Genomic DNA, 16,966 nt, shown 5'->3' on the forward strand with positions numbered 1-16,966 from the left:
TGTCCTAGCCAAGGCATTCATGTATTTGAATTGGAACAGATATCTCTTCCTTAGTGCATGCCATGTGGCCTGTGCCTCACCATTGCATACAGAATGCTTAATCTGGCCTAGAGGCAGGCGTTTTTGAGTCTTCAGCAGGACAAACCTTTAAACTGAAGTGTGACTTATATCATAATTCATAACCTCAGGCTATTCCTACGGACCTAGCAAAAGGTAAAAATAGGAATTTCCATTATTAAGCCCTTGAGGAATACAGATGTAAATAGGTGGTCTATAAACTATAACATTTGTGTCAGACCATGAGATCAGACACTAAAACTCAAACAATATAGTATATACGACTTCCTAATAGCTTAACCACCAATGTACTCTGTACATTAACCTGTGTTGTGTTTATCTGTGTTGTAGCCCATCATGAATTACAACCCATGGATGTTGCTCTATTTCATCTCCTTCTTGCTGATTGTGGCTTTCTTCGTGCTCAACATGTTTGTCGGCGTGGTGGTTGAGAACTTTCACAAGTGCCGGCGGCACCAGGAGGCGGAAGAAGCCAAACGGCGCGAGGAGAAGCGCAATAAACGCATGGAGAAAAAAAGAAGGAGTAAGGAGAAGGAGCTAGCTGGTCGGTAGCCTTTCCACACCTTTCTGAGTCCTGCTTGATCATTTTGATTTGGCCGCGTGCTAAATTAGATGCTAATGCTAATTAGAGTGACCGGCGAATGAGGAATGAGATGCTCGGGCGCGTAATTAGCTAGGAATCCACTCCCCGGCTTGCCCCCCTTTTGCCTGGGAACGTCTCTAGAGCATGTCCCATGGCTTGCATGGTGATCTGCTTACTGAGAGAGCAGGGTGTGTGGTGGACCCCTGCCACAGGGATCTGCCCACCCTCCTCCTCTCATGCATGTAGGGCAGTGCAGTCTGAGAAGTAAAAAAAAATTGAGTCTTGTCACACTCAAATTGGTTACAACCATCAGCTGCCTGCTCCGATGCTACCCAGGATGCACGGCGTGGTATTGATGAACTTCTCTTTTGGTTCCACTTCCTGCTATTCTCAGCAAAAGGCGTTAGCATTAAAATGACTTCATTGAGGATCTCTGTGTGGATTCTAGCTCTTGTTTGGACATTGGTCCAGCATGTTTGAACTTTAAGTAACAGTTAAAAATGGGAATTTCTTTTTTTAAGCCCTTGAGAAATACAGATGTAAATAGGTGATCTATAAACTACAACATTTGAGTCGGACCATGAGATCAGACACTAAAACTCATGCAAGGAAAACGAAGCTGTTCTCATTGGCACACACCAACTTTTATCACTTAATCTCAGTTCAAAGGTCAGATTTATTCCCCTCTAAATGTCCTATCACACCATACTTTCTCATTAAGATCTGTATTTGATTTGCGCATTAGCTTATTAGTGTGTCCTTTTGTTTTATAGCGCTATCTTGCTATCAGCTTTAGCTGGAGAAGGAAAAGTGCTTCATTTTACCCTTAGTTCTTCATCTTTTCTTTTTGCTACAAATCTAATTTTCCGTAGGTGTGAATGTCTGATGGGATGTGTCGGGTTTCTAGGGTGGAAATGGGATTAAACCATGTGTCAGCTTTGCCTGGCTCGATTAATATTTTGAAACTTCTTTTTGAACGTAGTATCTAAATATCCTGAGGTAAGTTTTGGACTTTTGCTATAAATAGTTGAGGAGAAAAGTTGTGGTTCCTTTCAGGTGAACTTGTTGGTATGACTTCTATCATTAACTGAAAAAGCTTGCTTGTCAGATATTTCCGTCCACAGCTATCTAGGACTAGTAATCTAGAGCTTAAGCAGCCGGGATAAATAGATTTAGTATTAGAGTTTACACACAGCAATAGGGTTATTTTGGACTCAGAATAATTGGAACACCCACTGGCATATTCTCTCAGAAAAATCCATCCTATTTCAGCTCCTTTGACAGTTTCTTTGCTTGCCCTACCTGATTAACATGGTTTCGTTCTTCTAGATGTAATGCTGACCGGTGTCAGTTGGTCCAGTCCTGATCACACACAAGGTACAGATTGCTTATGTCATGTCTATGTGTTCACCGTGGTAGTGGTGGTTTGGGATGAGGGTGGGGGGGACACCGGATGGGAGGGCACCATCAGCGCCCATGTTCTCACCTCATCAGATCTGATCTGGCCACACAAGAATTGTCTGTGGAAGTGTGTTTGTCCGGTTTCCACACCTCATCACCAGTTCCAGCCAGCCCAGCCTCAAGCTCACACAGGGGATGGATAGAGAGAGAAAGGGATAGAAAAACTGCAAATGTTTTTTTTTTTATTTATTTTTTTTATAAAAATATATATGGTTATAGTTCTTGATTAATCAAGTTGAACTCACCTCAGCCTTCAGTAAGTGCTTTGGTGGTATTATAGGTTTCGATCTCTCGATGTTGCCCCCAGTGTGATGCACTGTGGCTGACTGTTCGAAGGGAAGAGTATCACTGTTAATGTCTTTAGCTTTTATTGACCCGTCTGCTTTAAAGTTCTCTCATCGGTTTGATGTTGTGGCATAGTGATTCACTTCGTTTTGTGATGTTATTCCATAACACTGTTTTCAAAAGTTATTGACTTGCTAAACACGACACTACACCTTGCTGTTGTTCAGAGGCTGCATGTCGTGTTGAAACTCATTTGTGACTTACGTGAGTGAAATGTTTGTATGGCACACTTGTTCCACTTTGACTTAGAAAAATATTGCTGTACTGGGATGCTCCACATGATTTTAACTGATACAGTAACTTGAGTACAGCAGAGTTGTTTGTATATAAGAGGATACAATACGATATTTGTTACCTGTACATCTCAAGTATGTATAATCTAGGGCTGCAATAACAACTATTTTGATTTATCGATTCATCTGTTGATTATTTGTGTGTATAATCAATTAAATAATGTGCAGATTAAATGTTCAGGCAATGAGCAGATTAAATTCTATATAATGTAAATTTAAAATATTAAGTTTATAATATGAAGTTATTTAAAGAAAACACTGCTCATTGTTATTCATGCTGTTGTTGCATTTCATGTTTTAATTACTTCCCATTTTAAACCTAAATTTGATGTTTGTTATGAAAATTTAACTGTAATAGCGACATTTACACGCTCGCTGTCAGCACTTGCTGTTTTACATAATGCATCATAATATTTTTTATAATAATATTTCATAATAGATTTTTTTTTTTTTTTTACTATATTTTTGATCAAATAATTGCAGCATTGCAGAGAATAGGAGATTTCTTTTAAGAACATTAAAAAAAAAAACAACAACAACAAATTTTGAACAATGATTTAAGTAAATGTGTTTCATGGAAAATGTATGCTTTTACTGCTTTAACGTGGCATCACTGACAGAGGTTCTCTGTGCACAGTGTAAAGACCTTACTAATCAATAATGAAATTCATTATCGATTATTTTCATTATCAGTTATCATCAGTGAATTGTTGCAGCCTTAGTATTAGCCGAAGAAACCTGAAAATGAAGTAAACCTGACCGAAATGGCATTTTATTTGTTGGATCCATTCCCAACATTTGATCTGTTGTGCTGAAACAAATGTCGATGTCAGTTTTCAAATCTAAAAAAAAAAAAAAAAAAAAAAAAAAATTGGCAGTTATATAACCTAAAAAGCGGAATATTTCTGTGCATGGAACATGTTTGCTCGTGTTGTTCTCAGTGTAGCTGAGAGACTCTTATCTCTCCCCTTCTGTCTGTGTTCTGCCTCGGTGAACAAGTGCTCCCTCATGAACCCCTTTTCTTTTCTCCTCCATGCCTTTCTTTTCTTTCCTTCTCTCTCTCTCTCCAACTTTTTTTTTTTTTTTGTCTCTCCTTGCCCCTGTTCACCTAATGTTCTTGGAAAACATCTCTTTTTTTCCTCTTTCTCAATTATCCATTTTAAAACCCCTTAAATTTTGTTTTATCACCAGTGTTTTATGGAGACTCCATATAAGAGTAAAACTACTGATGTGATAATTATTATAAATTTGTCCATAATTAAGTGTAAATATAGACTATAGGTGCACTCAGTTATTTTTTAAACCAATTTTTTAAAAGCGAATATTTATGTGATTAAAATGTGTACACAGCTTAGCTGTGAAGCAGCAGCAGCTAATAAACAAATGTAATGCATCCAAACCAGTAGGTGTCAGTGTAGCATCCAAGACCACTGGAATAAATAAGCAAAAAATAAACAAAAACATACTTGCTACATCCAAAATTGATTTCTATATAGTAGGTACTACATTTGTGTTAAAACTTACTTTCGTGACCTTTAAAAAAGGATGTTCTATAAAGAATGAATGTGTGTAGTATGAATGAAATTCGGACTTATACTACATCTGCCATGTTGTCATTGTCACGTGACCTACGGTGTCAGTTGCGTTGCTTCATTTCCATTCACAAATCCTCTACTGTGGCCTCATGGGATAGTAAAGTGTAAATCGAATGCATGCTTCAAAATCTCACCGGAAGTAGTAGAGTATCCTCAATGTCATACGGGTACTTTTCGCCTACTGTTTTATGAATACTATGAATTTGGACATGACTCACATAATGTTTTTCGCCTACTATATAGTGTGGAAGTAGGCATATTCAGACGCAGCGACTGAAGGCACTTCTAATGTGGTTGATATATTGGCCCTGTCCCAAATGGCACACTTCATGTGCACTTGCGGTCTTGTGAACTTACAAAGTCCACAAGAATGTAGGGTGTCACATTTGTCAGGTTTCAGAAGTGTGCCCACGAGCGCCCCCTTTGCGACCGATATGCGCGCTCGATGGCACTTTTGCCGAGCTCCGCATAAGATTACATTCTACCTGACAGTCAAAGTGGCATTATGTCATTGAAGTATGGACTCAGGGGAAGATTGCGAGGGCTTAGACACTAGAGTTCCATTTGGGACAGGGCCATTTCTTATGAAGTTGTATACACTTACAGTATATATTCTAACATGAAAGCTCTGCAGATTAGCCTGAAAGTGTAACCGTTGATTAACATATGTTGCAGGAGTGTATCGATCACACTTTTTCCATATATTAAACACAGTTCACAGTTGAATGCATCAGCGTTGTTCACACAATGATTGAGTTACGTTGTCGCATTTGGGATGAAAAATGACAGGCTTCATTTTGCTTCTAATTAGAAGGCAATGTGTTAATTACTCAACCGTCCAGTTACACTGTGCCTCAGCATATTTTATAATTCTGTTTTGGATATCTGTTTGGGAGAGGTGGGGGTGTTACCCCCCACCAGTCTGTCTCTCTCGATTAGCTTCTGTTCCCCTCCTGTTGGACTGCCATCGCTGCTGTATGCTCACGTATGGGATCAAAGGGCTGGTTAATCATATCACACTGCAGTAGGGCTGAAACCATCTGCCTCTCCTCTACCTGTGTCCTCCCCCAGTCGCCATTTATTAACCGTTCTCTGAGGTGCCTCATCAGAAATGTGTTCTGCCAGCAGTTTGCCCGGACACACTGTATAAATAAGGCATATCGTTTGGAGGTGTCCTTGATTAGGTAACATTTGATTTACAATAAATCCTTTTAGGCTGCTGCATAGTAATAATTCTTATCCTGCTACTATCGAAGGATGTTTTTATTTCCATTCAAAATCAGGAAGGTGCATCGTTGATAAGCGTAGATGAAATCTGCAGAAGGGTCATTCTCAAAAAAAATGTTGACATTCTGAATTATAAAACGTTGAAGTTGTGAATTCAATTGTTTTCTCTCATAAAAGCTGATGGTATGTATCCACCCTATTCTATATGGGGCATCCATGACGCTTTGCGCGAATTATGGGGGTAAGCCAACATTATCTCATGACCAATTCGTACATATTTTACGAGGTGGCTAATTCGTACGAATTCCTACGACATCACTTGCACGCAATTTGTCTAAACCCCAGTGACGGGTAGGTTTAGGGGCGGGGTTAGGGGTAGGTCATTCGTGCGAATTCATACGAATTTGTCAACTCGGTTGGTTAAGCTGTAAACAATCAGTGAAAGGCTCGCTTTATGAATGCAACAATACTTTTTTTTTAAACTGAGTATAATGAGATGACATTATTCTACTCAACCTTCAACCATTGAACATTAAATGGACATTCAAAAATGTAAAAGCATCAGCAAGGTACTTTTAACAGACCATGAATAACCCCAAAAGCACGATTCTTTCCACTTCAATAACGGACGGGTTAAATATCACTGTAGCAATTATATATCTGTATTATGTTACATACGTTGCCTTAACTTCAGCATTGCCTGATACTATTTGTGATTATAATAAGTGATTTCCGTCATTTTGACAGATAATAAATTGTGTTTACCTGTGAAAACAAACCTGGAAAGAGACGTGAGGATTTGAGGAGAAAAATGAGAGATTCTTCGTGCATTCCAGTGAATTATTAATTATAAATTAAATCGTGAGAACCACAAATGTGCAGTATATTTTGTCCTTTTTGATACTATTATGGCGGAATACAAAGGGAAAAAGAAAATAATCATGAGGAAAAGATTGCAGCGACTGAAAGAGCTCTTGCCATAGATATTCTTGTTATAACGTCACGTTAAAATACCAAGCGTTACGTTATTCTCATGATGTCTGAAAATAAAACATGAAGGAAAATTGACAGCTCATTCAGTCAAACTGACGGATAAGCTTTATTTGTAGGGCATCCTTATGATTTGAAATGATTCGTTTCAGGCTTCTTGAATGTAAGTTCCCCAAATCGGAAGTGCCACGCATAAATCAATACGCACTAGGCTCGTCAGGAATAAGGTGGATATATTAACACCTTGACATTATTATTAATCATAAAGAATGACTTAACTTTTGATATTTATTTTATTTCAAAGATGAAGCAAAGGATGTAAAAATTAGTGTAAAATCAAATTTTCATGAAAGATGATGTAGATGAAACACACACAACTGATCCGGCATACTAATTGGCATACGGCATACATTGATTACAATGATTACAGTACATTATGCCTTTTTTAAATATTAAATCATGTAACATCAAATTATAGAGTTAAGTATTTAAGATAAGTTAACTTTTTCAATGTGATGGGAAAAATCACTGAACACTGAAGAATAGCTTCTTCTTACTCTTTACTTTGTAAATATTTAATTCAAATTATTTACATAGCACTTTGCACATTGTTCCAAAGCAGCTTTATAAAAAATAGAAAAATAAAGAAGATAAAAGGATGAGAAAAATAGTGCCAGACAACCCCCCAGTGAGCAAGCCGAAAACGAGTGGCAGCAACAAAAAAACACCCTAGGATTTTCAAGTATAGTAATTACTTGAAATAAGAAATAACTAATTTGTATTATTTATTATTAATTTTATTATTTATTTTTGCTGCCTAACTTAAAACAAAATGAGTAATAAACAAATAATTATAAATGTCATAAGTTGTACAACATAAAGGGGACAATATTGTGTTGGATTACACATGGATTTTTTGCTGGATTTTTTATGACTGAAAGCTCATGTTTGTAACCATATTTTGAGAATGACCCTGACATTTTGTCATTTCACCTTTTCTGGCATTCTTATTCATAGCTGTAAGCACAATCTAATTATTTAAAATACCTAATTAATGAACTGGGATGTGTGCATTAGAACTTCATGAATGATGGATGTTCTAATTCTGCAGATCTGCAGACCTATTCATCGGGTTCCATGCGCAGAATCTACAGTTACATTTGTATGAAAAACTAGCCCCCGACAGCAAATTCTCCTTAGCGAAGTATATGAGCTCAGCATTTATTTAATTTGTCTTTTTGCATCTACATTGAACTGGAGATGACCTTACCTATCTTTATTTTCATCTCTAGCAGACTAGTATATAGTCTCTCGACTGATACTGGGGGGGCAATGAGACACCGAGTGACAGAGGGAGAAAATGAAATTACTAAGTGTCGTGTAACCTCCACTCTTGGCAGCAGAAGGCAGCACGGTCTCTTATGTAACCTGGCAGCTCCAAACACCATTTCCTTTCTTCCTACTGCAAGTGAAAATGACTCAAAGTCTTCTTTATGTAACTTGGGCAAGCAACAGCCCCCCAAATTGAACAGATGGCATAAAGTTTTCAGCTGAAAGAATTACTTTTGCTCCAATATATGTCATGATATGATCCTTTACCTTTAGATAGTTAATGTGTCAGCTCTACTGACATTCTAATAGAGTTGCATTTGGACATTTATGCAGATTGTGATTGGGAAATGCATGGGTGGGTGGTATAAAGTCCATCTTAAAATGTACTGTATATAAATAAAAACTGCTCATTAATTGGTAAAAAATTCTACCTCGGGTAAGGGAACATGAAACATTCAACTTAATTTGATTCTGATTTAAAATGCACACAGTGTCCTACATTTCAGCAGACTCATGCCTTTTGGCAAGAAGTGCACCTAATCGCTTTATGGGTCTTCATGGTTCATTCAGTAGGGAGTAAGTTTATTAACAGAATAGATAGAGAACGGAGTTAAAAGTATTCTGCAAGAGTTGCTGTAACCTCTTAGTACAACTTGATCTTTTTGTAACCTCACAGAGATTTTGTACTGATACGGCTGGCTTGTTTGTCATGTTGTGGGAGTAGAGGCTTGACAAATACCAGCCGAGAGAGGGATGCAACGTTGTCTGAGTGGTTAAACAAGCCATGTGAGCTATAGAAAGAAAATAACAGGGGAAGAGGTACAGTAAAGATATTCTGCTGAAGTAGCACCACTTAAGCAGCACAAGTGATTTGTGTTTGAAACTAATGTATCAGTGCTTATAGATTATAGATGTTTATGTGATTGGTCATATATATTTTGTTTGTTTAGCAGAATCAGTAAAAGTGCAGTTTTTTTTTTTTTTTTTTTTTACCATTGTTCTGTGAATTTTCATGGACGAAATCTAGTCATTTTAATAGGAATCCAGGCAAGCAGGCATTTCACATTAGGGTGAAAGATTTGCCTTCATAGATTTCACAAATTTGCTGCGTTGACTGACAAAAAGCTTCTTGGCTTGCTTGCTTATGTGTGAGCTGTAAATTGACCCATTAAAAGATGGGTCTCGGTCCGCTTCCAAACGAACTCTGGTGCGGTTTGAACGATATATGAACGCAACACGGATCAAAGACATGTAAACGAAACAAAAATAGGAAGATGAGACCCTAAAAAGGACAGAATCCTCACGCATATCGGTTTTTCTCGTCACAGTCGCGAGTTTGCCCTTCACGGGCATCAGACGCTCGTCTCCACACAGCAGATCGTTTGCGTGTGTGACGGAGGGATTCCCGCCGCTGTTTTGACTCCTTTACACATTTTATAAGCTCTTCGCGAGTTCCAAAATACCATCATATGTAGGCTACGCACACACAACAAGCGCATTTACCTCAGCACACAGCATTGTTTTGGATCTTCAGTAAGTTCCGTCTGAAAATAGGCAAAGACTGATCAGGTTGTGAACGTATCCCTATGCCTTTAGGTTTGGTATCTTTTGGTTCGGTGATAAAACTGACAATCTGAACGCTAATCGGACCAGGACTGAAATTTTTTTCTTTTCTTTTTGGTCTGGACCAAACGAACCAAACGAACCTGGCTACAAGTGTGAACGCAAGTGTGAAACCCTGGGTATAATGTTTTTTTTTTACGTGTACGCTAGTGTACATGTGCCAAAAGTGTGTCTGAATGTGTTCAGCAATTAGAATAGAAAAGCTTACAAAATGTTTATCATAGACCCAGAATCTGCCCTACATAAATTTACAGCCATGAGCCTCTACTGCTTTTTGCTCACCAGATTTTTCACTAAATTTCGCTAATGTGACCGCAACTTAATACCTGGCCAGATTTATGTATTTATCAAAAATGACTTATAAATGTAGAGCACTACGACATAAGTAACAACCAGAGTTCGGGAAGCTACTCTAAAACTGTAGCTTGCAAATGTATTTTTATAACTGTATAGTTGACTTGTTGTTATTTTTTTTTTCATGTAAGACTCCAAAAAGTATGAGCTGAAAGTGATAAAAGTGATCCTTTTTCTTTTTATAATTCAAATATGCTGTTACTCACTCTGGACCAACAGTGTTTGCATTTGGAGGTTTTACAGTGAAAAAGGATTGGATTATTTTTCCCTTTTCTGTTGTAAACAGAGGTTGACTATCACGTACCTAACATATTACCTCAAATGAGAACAGGTTTTGATTGTCAGATATATCAGGCACTCTAACTAACCTCTAATGTTGAGCAATATAGAATGACATCACTCTTGCGGCTCTCTTGCACATCATCACCGTTGCCCATCCACCAGCCTCTGCCATTCTACTTCCATCTCAGATGGCCCATCTTGCTCAAGTCAGACTCAGAAAGAAAGTGCGGTTTGTCTGCCACGTCTTCCAGCATGCTATATTATGTGTGTGTTTGTGTTTTTTGTCTCACCCTAGTCTATCCTACAGTATATGTTTGCCGGTGTTTGTGTATGAATGTATTTTCTTTACCATTCCTTCCCATTACTGAATGTATGATTTATTTATTTCTCTTATAATAATTTTGTTTTGCCTCAAAAATGTTCTTCCTCCTCTGTTATTTTTCACTCTTTTGCCTGTTTTAAGAAGGCATTTAGTCTGTCATTTCCTGTTGGTTTTGACTCTGTGTGTGCTGGCATATTCTGCCAAAAAAATAAAAAAGTGCAGTGTATCTGCCAAACTAATTTTTACATTTCAGTGCATCAGCAGTATGTCCAGCAGACATCGACTCATTACTTTTAGGAGCAACTCATTGACCATGCACTTCAGGGGGGTAAAACCAGCCTCAATTAAAAAACATTCGGCTTAGAGCGAACAAAGCTGCAATTTGCTGCTTTCCCTATTCAGATGGCTGTTTTTATCATCTTTGCTTTTTCCCTTTCTATTTTTGTCTGACATTTTGCCATGCAGGCTTTAGAATTTTTCTCTGGCTCTTCCTTTAAATAACTGTCTAGTCCTCCCACTGCCCACAATTCCCCAGTGCTCATGACTTTCACCCCACATGACTCATGAAGTCTGCATAATGGGCAGATCTTTCTCTGACATATTTCTTAGTAGTGTAGTTTGTTTTAAGTATCGCTCTATAGGGTTATGTCAACCTTAACATGAATAATCAGCATCGGAACATTGGTAATGTCCACCTTTAGACCCTCACCCTTAGACCCTCAATTTTTTTTTTTTTTTTTTTTTTTTTTTTAAAGAAAAAAAAATAATTTCTAATTTGATTTTTTTTTTTTTTTTTTTTTTTTTTTAATCTTTATGGTGTTTGTAGTACAAATAATGTTGATAATGGACCAGAGTTTGTCTGTATTTCCCAACTGACTTAGCTTCTGAGGTACTAGCTGCTATTTGGTTAATTTCTTGGATTTACACCTTCCACATCCTCTCTCTTCTCTATTGTGCATTGTTAAAATATTTCTGAAAGGATTTTGGACCTCCTAAAAGATGGGATAAAGGTTAGAGAATAATCAAAAAATAAATAAATAAATAAATAAATTGTGTAAAATTGATGGATGTATCATTTAAATGTATAATTTAAATTTAAATGTATAATTTATATTCACATATATATATATATATATATATATATATTTCAGCATCTTATTTCATGATTGCTCCATCAGTAGTATACTTTTTCAAATATTAAAAACTAGGGTGTTCATGCATTTTCCATTAGTAAATAATTTTATGGGGTCCAGAGTTCCTCAATTTAAAGTTTCTTTTAAGAGCTTTTTTCCCTCCAAGTGCACGTGAGCTGCGGCAAAGCCAGAATCATGTTGAAAGCATCAAGACCAGCATGAAGTCTCAGTGGGACGAAAAGGCCAAGAGATTTGTTGTCGTACCCTCCTTTTGGGGGGGCTGACGGGTATTGCACTGAGTTTTAACAGTTAGCATGTCCAGGACTGGTTGGCAACCAGTGTTTTGTGGCTATATTCAAATGTGGTATCATTCAACCCAAAACCTTCAATTGCCTCACCCAATAATCTGACCATCGTTCTCAAATGTATTCATAGATGGAATTGGAATGGGCTAAAATTGCCATCTAAGCAAAGAATGTCTCATTAAATCATAGTCATGGTATCATTAGCTTGTGCCACAAAAATAGAGACAGAGATGGAGAGGTCCCAGACCCACATTCTCCATCACTATTTCATTCTTGTGTTGGTTAAAAATAGTTTTGATCCATTTTCCTTCTCTTTAAATTCTGTTCAAGCTGATTTGGCTGATGTGGACGTTAGCTGGACGCATTGCAATGGCATGACATCAGAGTGGCACCGCTGCCAGTAGGAAGCAAAAGTTCAATCCATTATCTGTAAATGTGATGCCAAGACCTTCACTTTCTCTTTTTCTTAGTTGGGGCACAAAAGGCCAGCTTATATGAAACTCTTGCATTAAACTCAGTGCAGTACTCGGTAGATATAAACATCTGGTTATGGAGACCGCTTTCCCTCTGTCACTAATTTATTAGTATTATTATTGTGCTTAGGAGGATTGGAATTAGCAATGTAAGCCAATCAAAACTGAGTTTTATCCCACTGACATGAGATCTTACAAGACGTGTTTTTTTGAATGAAAGTGCACAAAGGGAGAGAGTCTCACTACAGAGGGAAGGAGGGAAGTAGATAAGTGGGGATGTCCTATGGGAGCTGACCTGTCTACTGTAAAACCAGGCTGTGAACATACACCTGTTCCCATCCCAAATGTCCTCCATAATTGAGCACCTTTGAAACTGGGGCAGTCTGCACAGCAACTGTTTTTGGTCCCAATGAATGGTTTTGGTTGCTGCCCCCTGGATACTGTTGTCTGCAGCCCAAATAAATTAATTTAGAACACATTGGTTAAAGAGCAGAACACTGACCTCATCTCAGATTTTGTAAGATCCTAGGAGTCATAAAAATAGCAATAAATAGGCTAAATAAATAAATAAGTAACAACCAAATTGGCAATGTTTAGCCAAGTCTGGATATTTAAGATTCATAAGTTGTACATTATGAAGCAAAGGTAATGTTGAGTCAGCACATTTAAAAACACCAGGAGCATGGCTCCAATTAGCAGAATTAAAGCCAGATGGGTTAGAAGATTCTTTTGGTAATTACCTGCAGAACTGGCGTTGCTGACATCTTGTCCTGAGAAATCACAACAGAGTGACCCCATATGCGTCACATGCATATTCAAAAGAGTGTGATATTGCTTTTTATACGTTAAATAAACAAGAAGATTTGAGACAATATTTCCAGGTCAATTCTTTCTTTCTTTCTTTCTTTCTTCTAACAAAAACAGTAGTGACACTTTGTTCAGTGTTTTCAAACAAATCGGTTGAGTCAGTGATTAAATGACTAACTCATTCGAACAGCTGGTGAATTCAAAATAGAATACTACTACGATTTACTATATACTTACTACTATTTTTGCCATATTTTTATATGAAAGTAGTAGTGGAGCGGGTTTCAAATTCAGCCAGTCACTTGTTTTGTTCCTGAATGAATTGGCTTTTTTGAACAAATCAGTTTATTGAATGAATCAACGACTCACTCATAAAGATCAAATGGCGTATCTATTTAACCTGCAGAAAGAGTCACTCCCAGTGTTGTTAGTGTTAACTACAGCTATTAAAAATCACTTTTGTTAATTCAAATCAAGCTGAAATAAAATATATAAATTTCAAATGAGAAACTTAAATGAAAAATTGAAATGTTGCCTTGGCAACTAACTGAAATGAAATAAGTTTAAGATGAAGTACTAAAATTACTTAATACCAAATAGTATCTTACCAATAATAAAAAGATGCAAAGTCTGTACACTCTAAAAATAACTGTAAAAAAAAAAGAAAAAAAAAAAGAAACAAATTTACACAGTAAAATACCATTTTCCATTGAAACATAATATGCCGTAATAAAGGAAACGTTCTCGAAAACGACAAATATTACCCAGAAAGCATTGTTTTTACATTATATTACTTTTGTATATTACAATGCATTCTGTATATTACAGAGCATTCTGGGTAATATTATTTGTCATTTTCGAGAAAGTAGCCTATAGGCCCCTTTTCTTAAAACAACAAATATTACCCAGAATGCATTGTTTTTATGATATATTACTGTTTCAATGAAAAACGATATTTTACTGTGTAAAATTGTTTCATATTTTTACAGTTATTTTGATGTGATGGAACGCACAAACACAGACAATGGCTTACTTATAGAAATCTCTGCTAAACTGAGATTAACATCCAAAAAATTACTCACATCACCTTTAACAAGCAAATAATTTGGACATGTTCTAGAGTAGTCTCAGATTCACTATCCAGTGGGGAGCTGCCATGTGATTAAACAAATACTGCTGATGTGGCTCCATTATATATATAAAAAAAGAAAAGAAAAGGTTGAATGCAGCACCTGTTCCTTCGTCCAGTGGCTGGTGCCAGGAAAAGCCTGCCTAATGGGCTGACAGGACCACAGGGAACACAGCTGCCGCTCACAGCCCTGTCTGTGTTTCGGGATGATAAGCCCCCCAGGCCCCCTGCTGCTCTGCCATCCCTCCAGTCCTCTCTATCCTCAGCGAACAACAGAGAAAAAACACAAAGAATAGAAATGGATCAGCAAAACTAGCATATGCACAAGTCTGTCCTTGTGGAATGGAGATGCTTTAATGTTTCATGGAATCTCATTAGAAAGTCCATGATGTAATAGGACAATTTATTTTGTTTAGGTATCTGTGAGTGAGCAGATCTCAGGCACAGTGGCCCCTGAATCTGGCTCTTCTGCCTTTGATTTGGCATAAACCACAGAAATATAATCACAGTTAAAGGAAAAGTTCACACGAAAATGAAAATTGTCATTTACTCACCCTTATTTATTTCAAAACTCATAGGACTTTCTTCTGTGCTGTTCAAACAGAGAAATTTCGAAGACTGTTTTACTTTCAAGCTCATCAAAAACCATTACCAAAGTATCATAAAAGTGGTCTATACAACTCATGCACTATATTACAAGTCATATGAAGTCATACGATAGCTTTGTGTGAGAAACAGATTGTTGTTACTCACTGAAAAGTTTCGTAAGATTTGTAAATGAATCATTCTTTTGAGTGAAATCAGTAAATGATTCAGTTCATAAACTAATCTGAATTATTCTCTCACACAATTATGTTTTATTAACAAAGTTCGGAAGGAGCAAGTTCAGATAATCTATCCAATCAGCATGAGAGGAGGCGTATATATAGAGATGACTTACCTCTGTTACGCGTCAGTTTTTCCAGCATCCCTCCTCTACACCAACTCCTCACTCTTGATTATTCCTATCCCAGCCAGGGATTGGGGAGGGGGGAGATATCTGATTATATGTAAGTGTGAACTTGTGAATTGGATCGTAATCCAGCTCTCAAGTTCAACTCACAGACTTAATGATTCAGTTGCAGTGATTAACATTGATTCACTCTATTCCTCACACAAAGCAGTCATAAGGAATCAGAAAGCTTTAATATGATACACAGGTCATATGGAACACTTTTATGATACATTTATGGTGCATTTACACCATTTTTAGAGACTCAAAGCTCCAGACCAATTACAATATTGTAATTGCATGGAAAAGAGCAGCCAGCACAGTCTTCAGAAATTCTCCTTTAGTGTTTCACAAAAGAAATAAAGTCAGGCAGGTTTTGAAAAACATGAGGATGAGCAAGGACATTTTCATTCCTGGGTGAACTTATACACAAATGATCTATCTCTTAGCTTCTTCTCTTTCCCACTGGTTCTTTCCTCCTTCTCCTCTTTTCTCGGTGTGGGCATGAGTGTGTACAAAACAGTGTTTGTTTCAATACAGTTATTTCATGCTTCCTCCCTGTTCCCATGGTTCTTCAGAAGCCCAGAGTAAACCCTATTACTCCGATTACTCACCTACACGGCTTCTCATCCACAAGATGTGCACCAGCCACTATCTGGACCTGTTCATCACGATTGTCATCGGGCTTAATGTCATCACCATGTCCATGGAGCACTACCAGCAGCCTAAGGTAGTTGCATGAACTTGTTGATATTTCATTAAGGAAATGAACTCACTGGTTATGTAACTGCAGACAATGTTACTGTAAGTTCAGCTCACCACTATCTCACTTTATGGCTCTGCATATTATTTTCTGATTAGGAGGCTAATGTTTATGTACTGTACTGCATTTTGATTATATCATAGCGGTGAGTATATAATTTTCTTTATATTATTATACTTATTTGCACTTTCATTGTGCTGCTCCAGGACATTTTCTATCATTGCCTGTGTATAAAAAGCCTTATGAGAGCAATGCCTCACCAAAATAAACCACACTCTAGTGTATGCACTAAAATTTATGCATATTCCCTCATCTGTCTTTCCCCCCTGCATAACACTACAGAGACAATTCATGAATATTCAATAGAGGGCTAAAACAATAACATGAGTTAGCAGATAAGCTCTGGGAGTTTAGGTTGGATTTCTGTAAATCATTTAAGTTGGTGTAATATGTTCTTCTGAACTACTTTTTTATTCCTTTATGACAAAGGTCACTTTTGACTGTAAAAGGCCACTATAAATTACCCTTGATAGTTTTGTGGTTCTTTCAATTGGTAGCCTACAGAAGCCTACCCATTTCTTCACCTTAATTCTTTTGCAGTTAACGTGTCTTTTTTTGTCCACCTGTTTTTGTCTGACCCTGCTGACCCAATGAGCATTTTGCTCTCCAATGGTCATGCCTTTACTTTGCAATTTCTAGTATTGCATTAGTATTACATCATTCTCATGGGCATTTAATAATTTTTGACTTTTCAGTCTGAGTGAAATCTCTTTTTTGGCTTATTTTTTTCTGTAAAAGAAAACCTACCTAATAATTATGCACACCTGAATATAAGGCGTTTTTCACTTCCAGCCTTCATACACAATTATATATCACTTAT

At 37.2% G+C, this 16,966-nt stretch overlaps 1 protein-coding gene across 15 annotated transcripts in view; it reads left to right on the plus strand.

The window, feature by feature from the left end:
* The window catches only part of cacna1g (calcium channel, voltage-dependent, T type, alpha 1G subunit), a 232,683-nt gene that overhangs the window by 182,897 nt on the left and 32,820 nt on the right, over window positions 1-16,966 (plus strand). For 10 of the 15 annotated variants that reach the window (XM_051914048.1, XM_051914050.1, XM_051914047.1 and 7 more), the window contains 3 exons: window positions 409-601; window positions 1,991-2,038; window positions 15,902-16,053. In XM_051914048.1, the coding sequence (XP_051770008.1) occupies window positions 409-601; window positions 1,991-2,038; window positions 15,902-16,053 (393 nt within the window). Of the gene's footprint in view, window positions 1-408; window positions 623-1,990; window positions 2,039-15,901; window positions 16,054-16,966 lie in introns of all 15 variants that reach the window. The other 5 variants (XM_051914040.1, XM_051914046.1, XM_051914052.1 and 2 more) reach the window with 2 other exon arrangements.

Source organism: Ctenopharyngodon idella, chromosome 12, assembly GCF_019924925.1.
Source record: "Ctenopharyngodon idella isolate HZGC_01 chromosome 12, HZGC01, whole genome shotgun sequence".
NCBI classification, from domain to species: domain Eukaryota; kingdom Metazoa; phylum Chordata; class Actinopteri; order Cypriniformes; family Xenocyprididae; genus Ctenopharyngodon; species Ctenopharyngodon idella.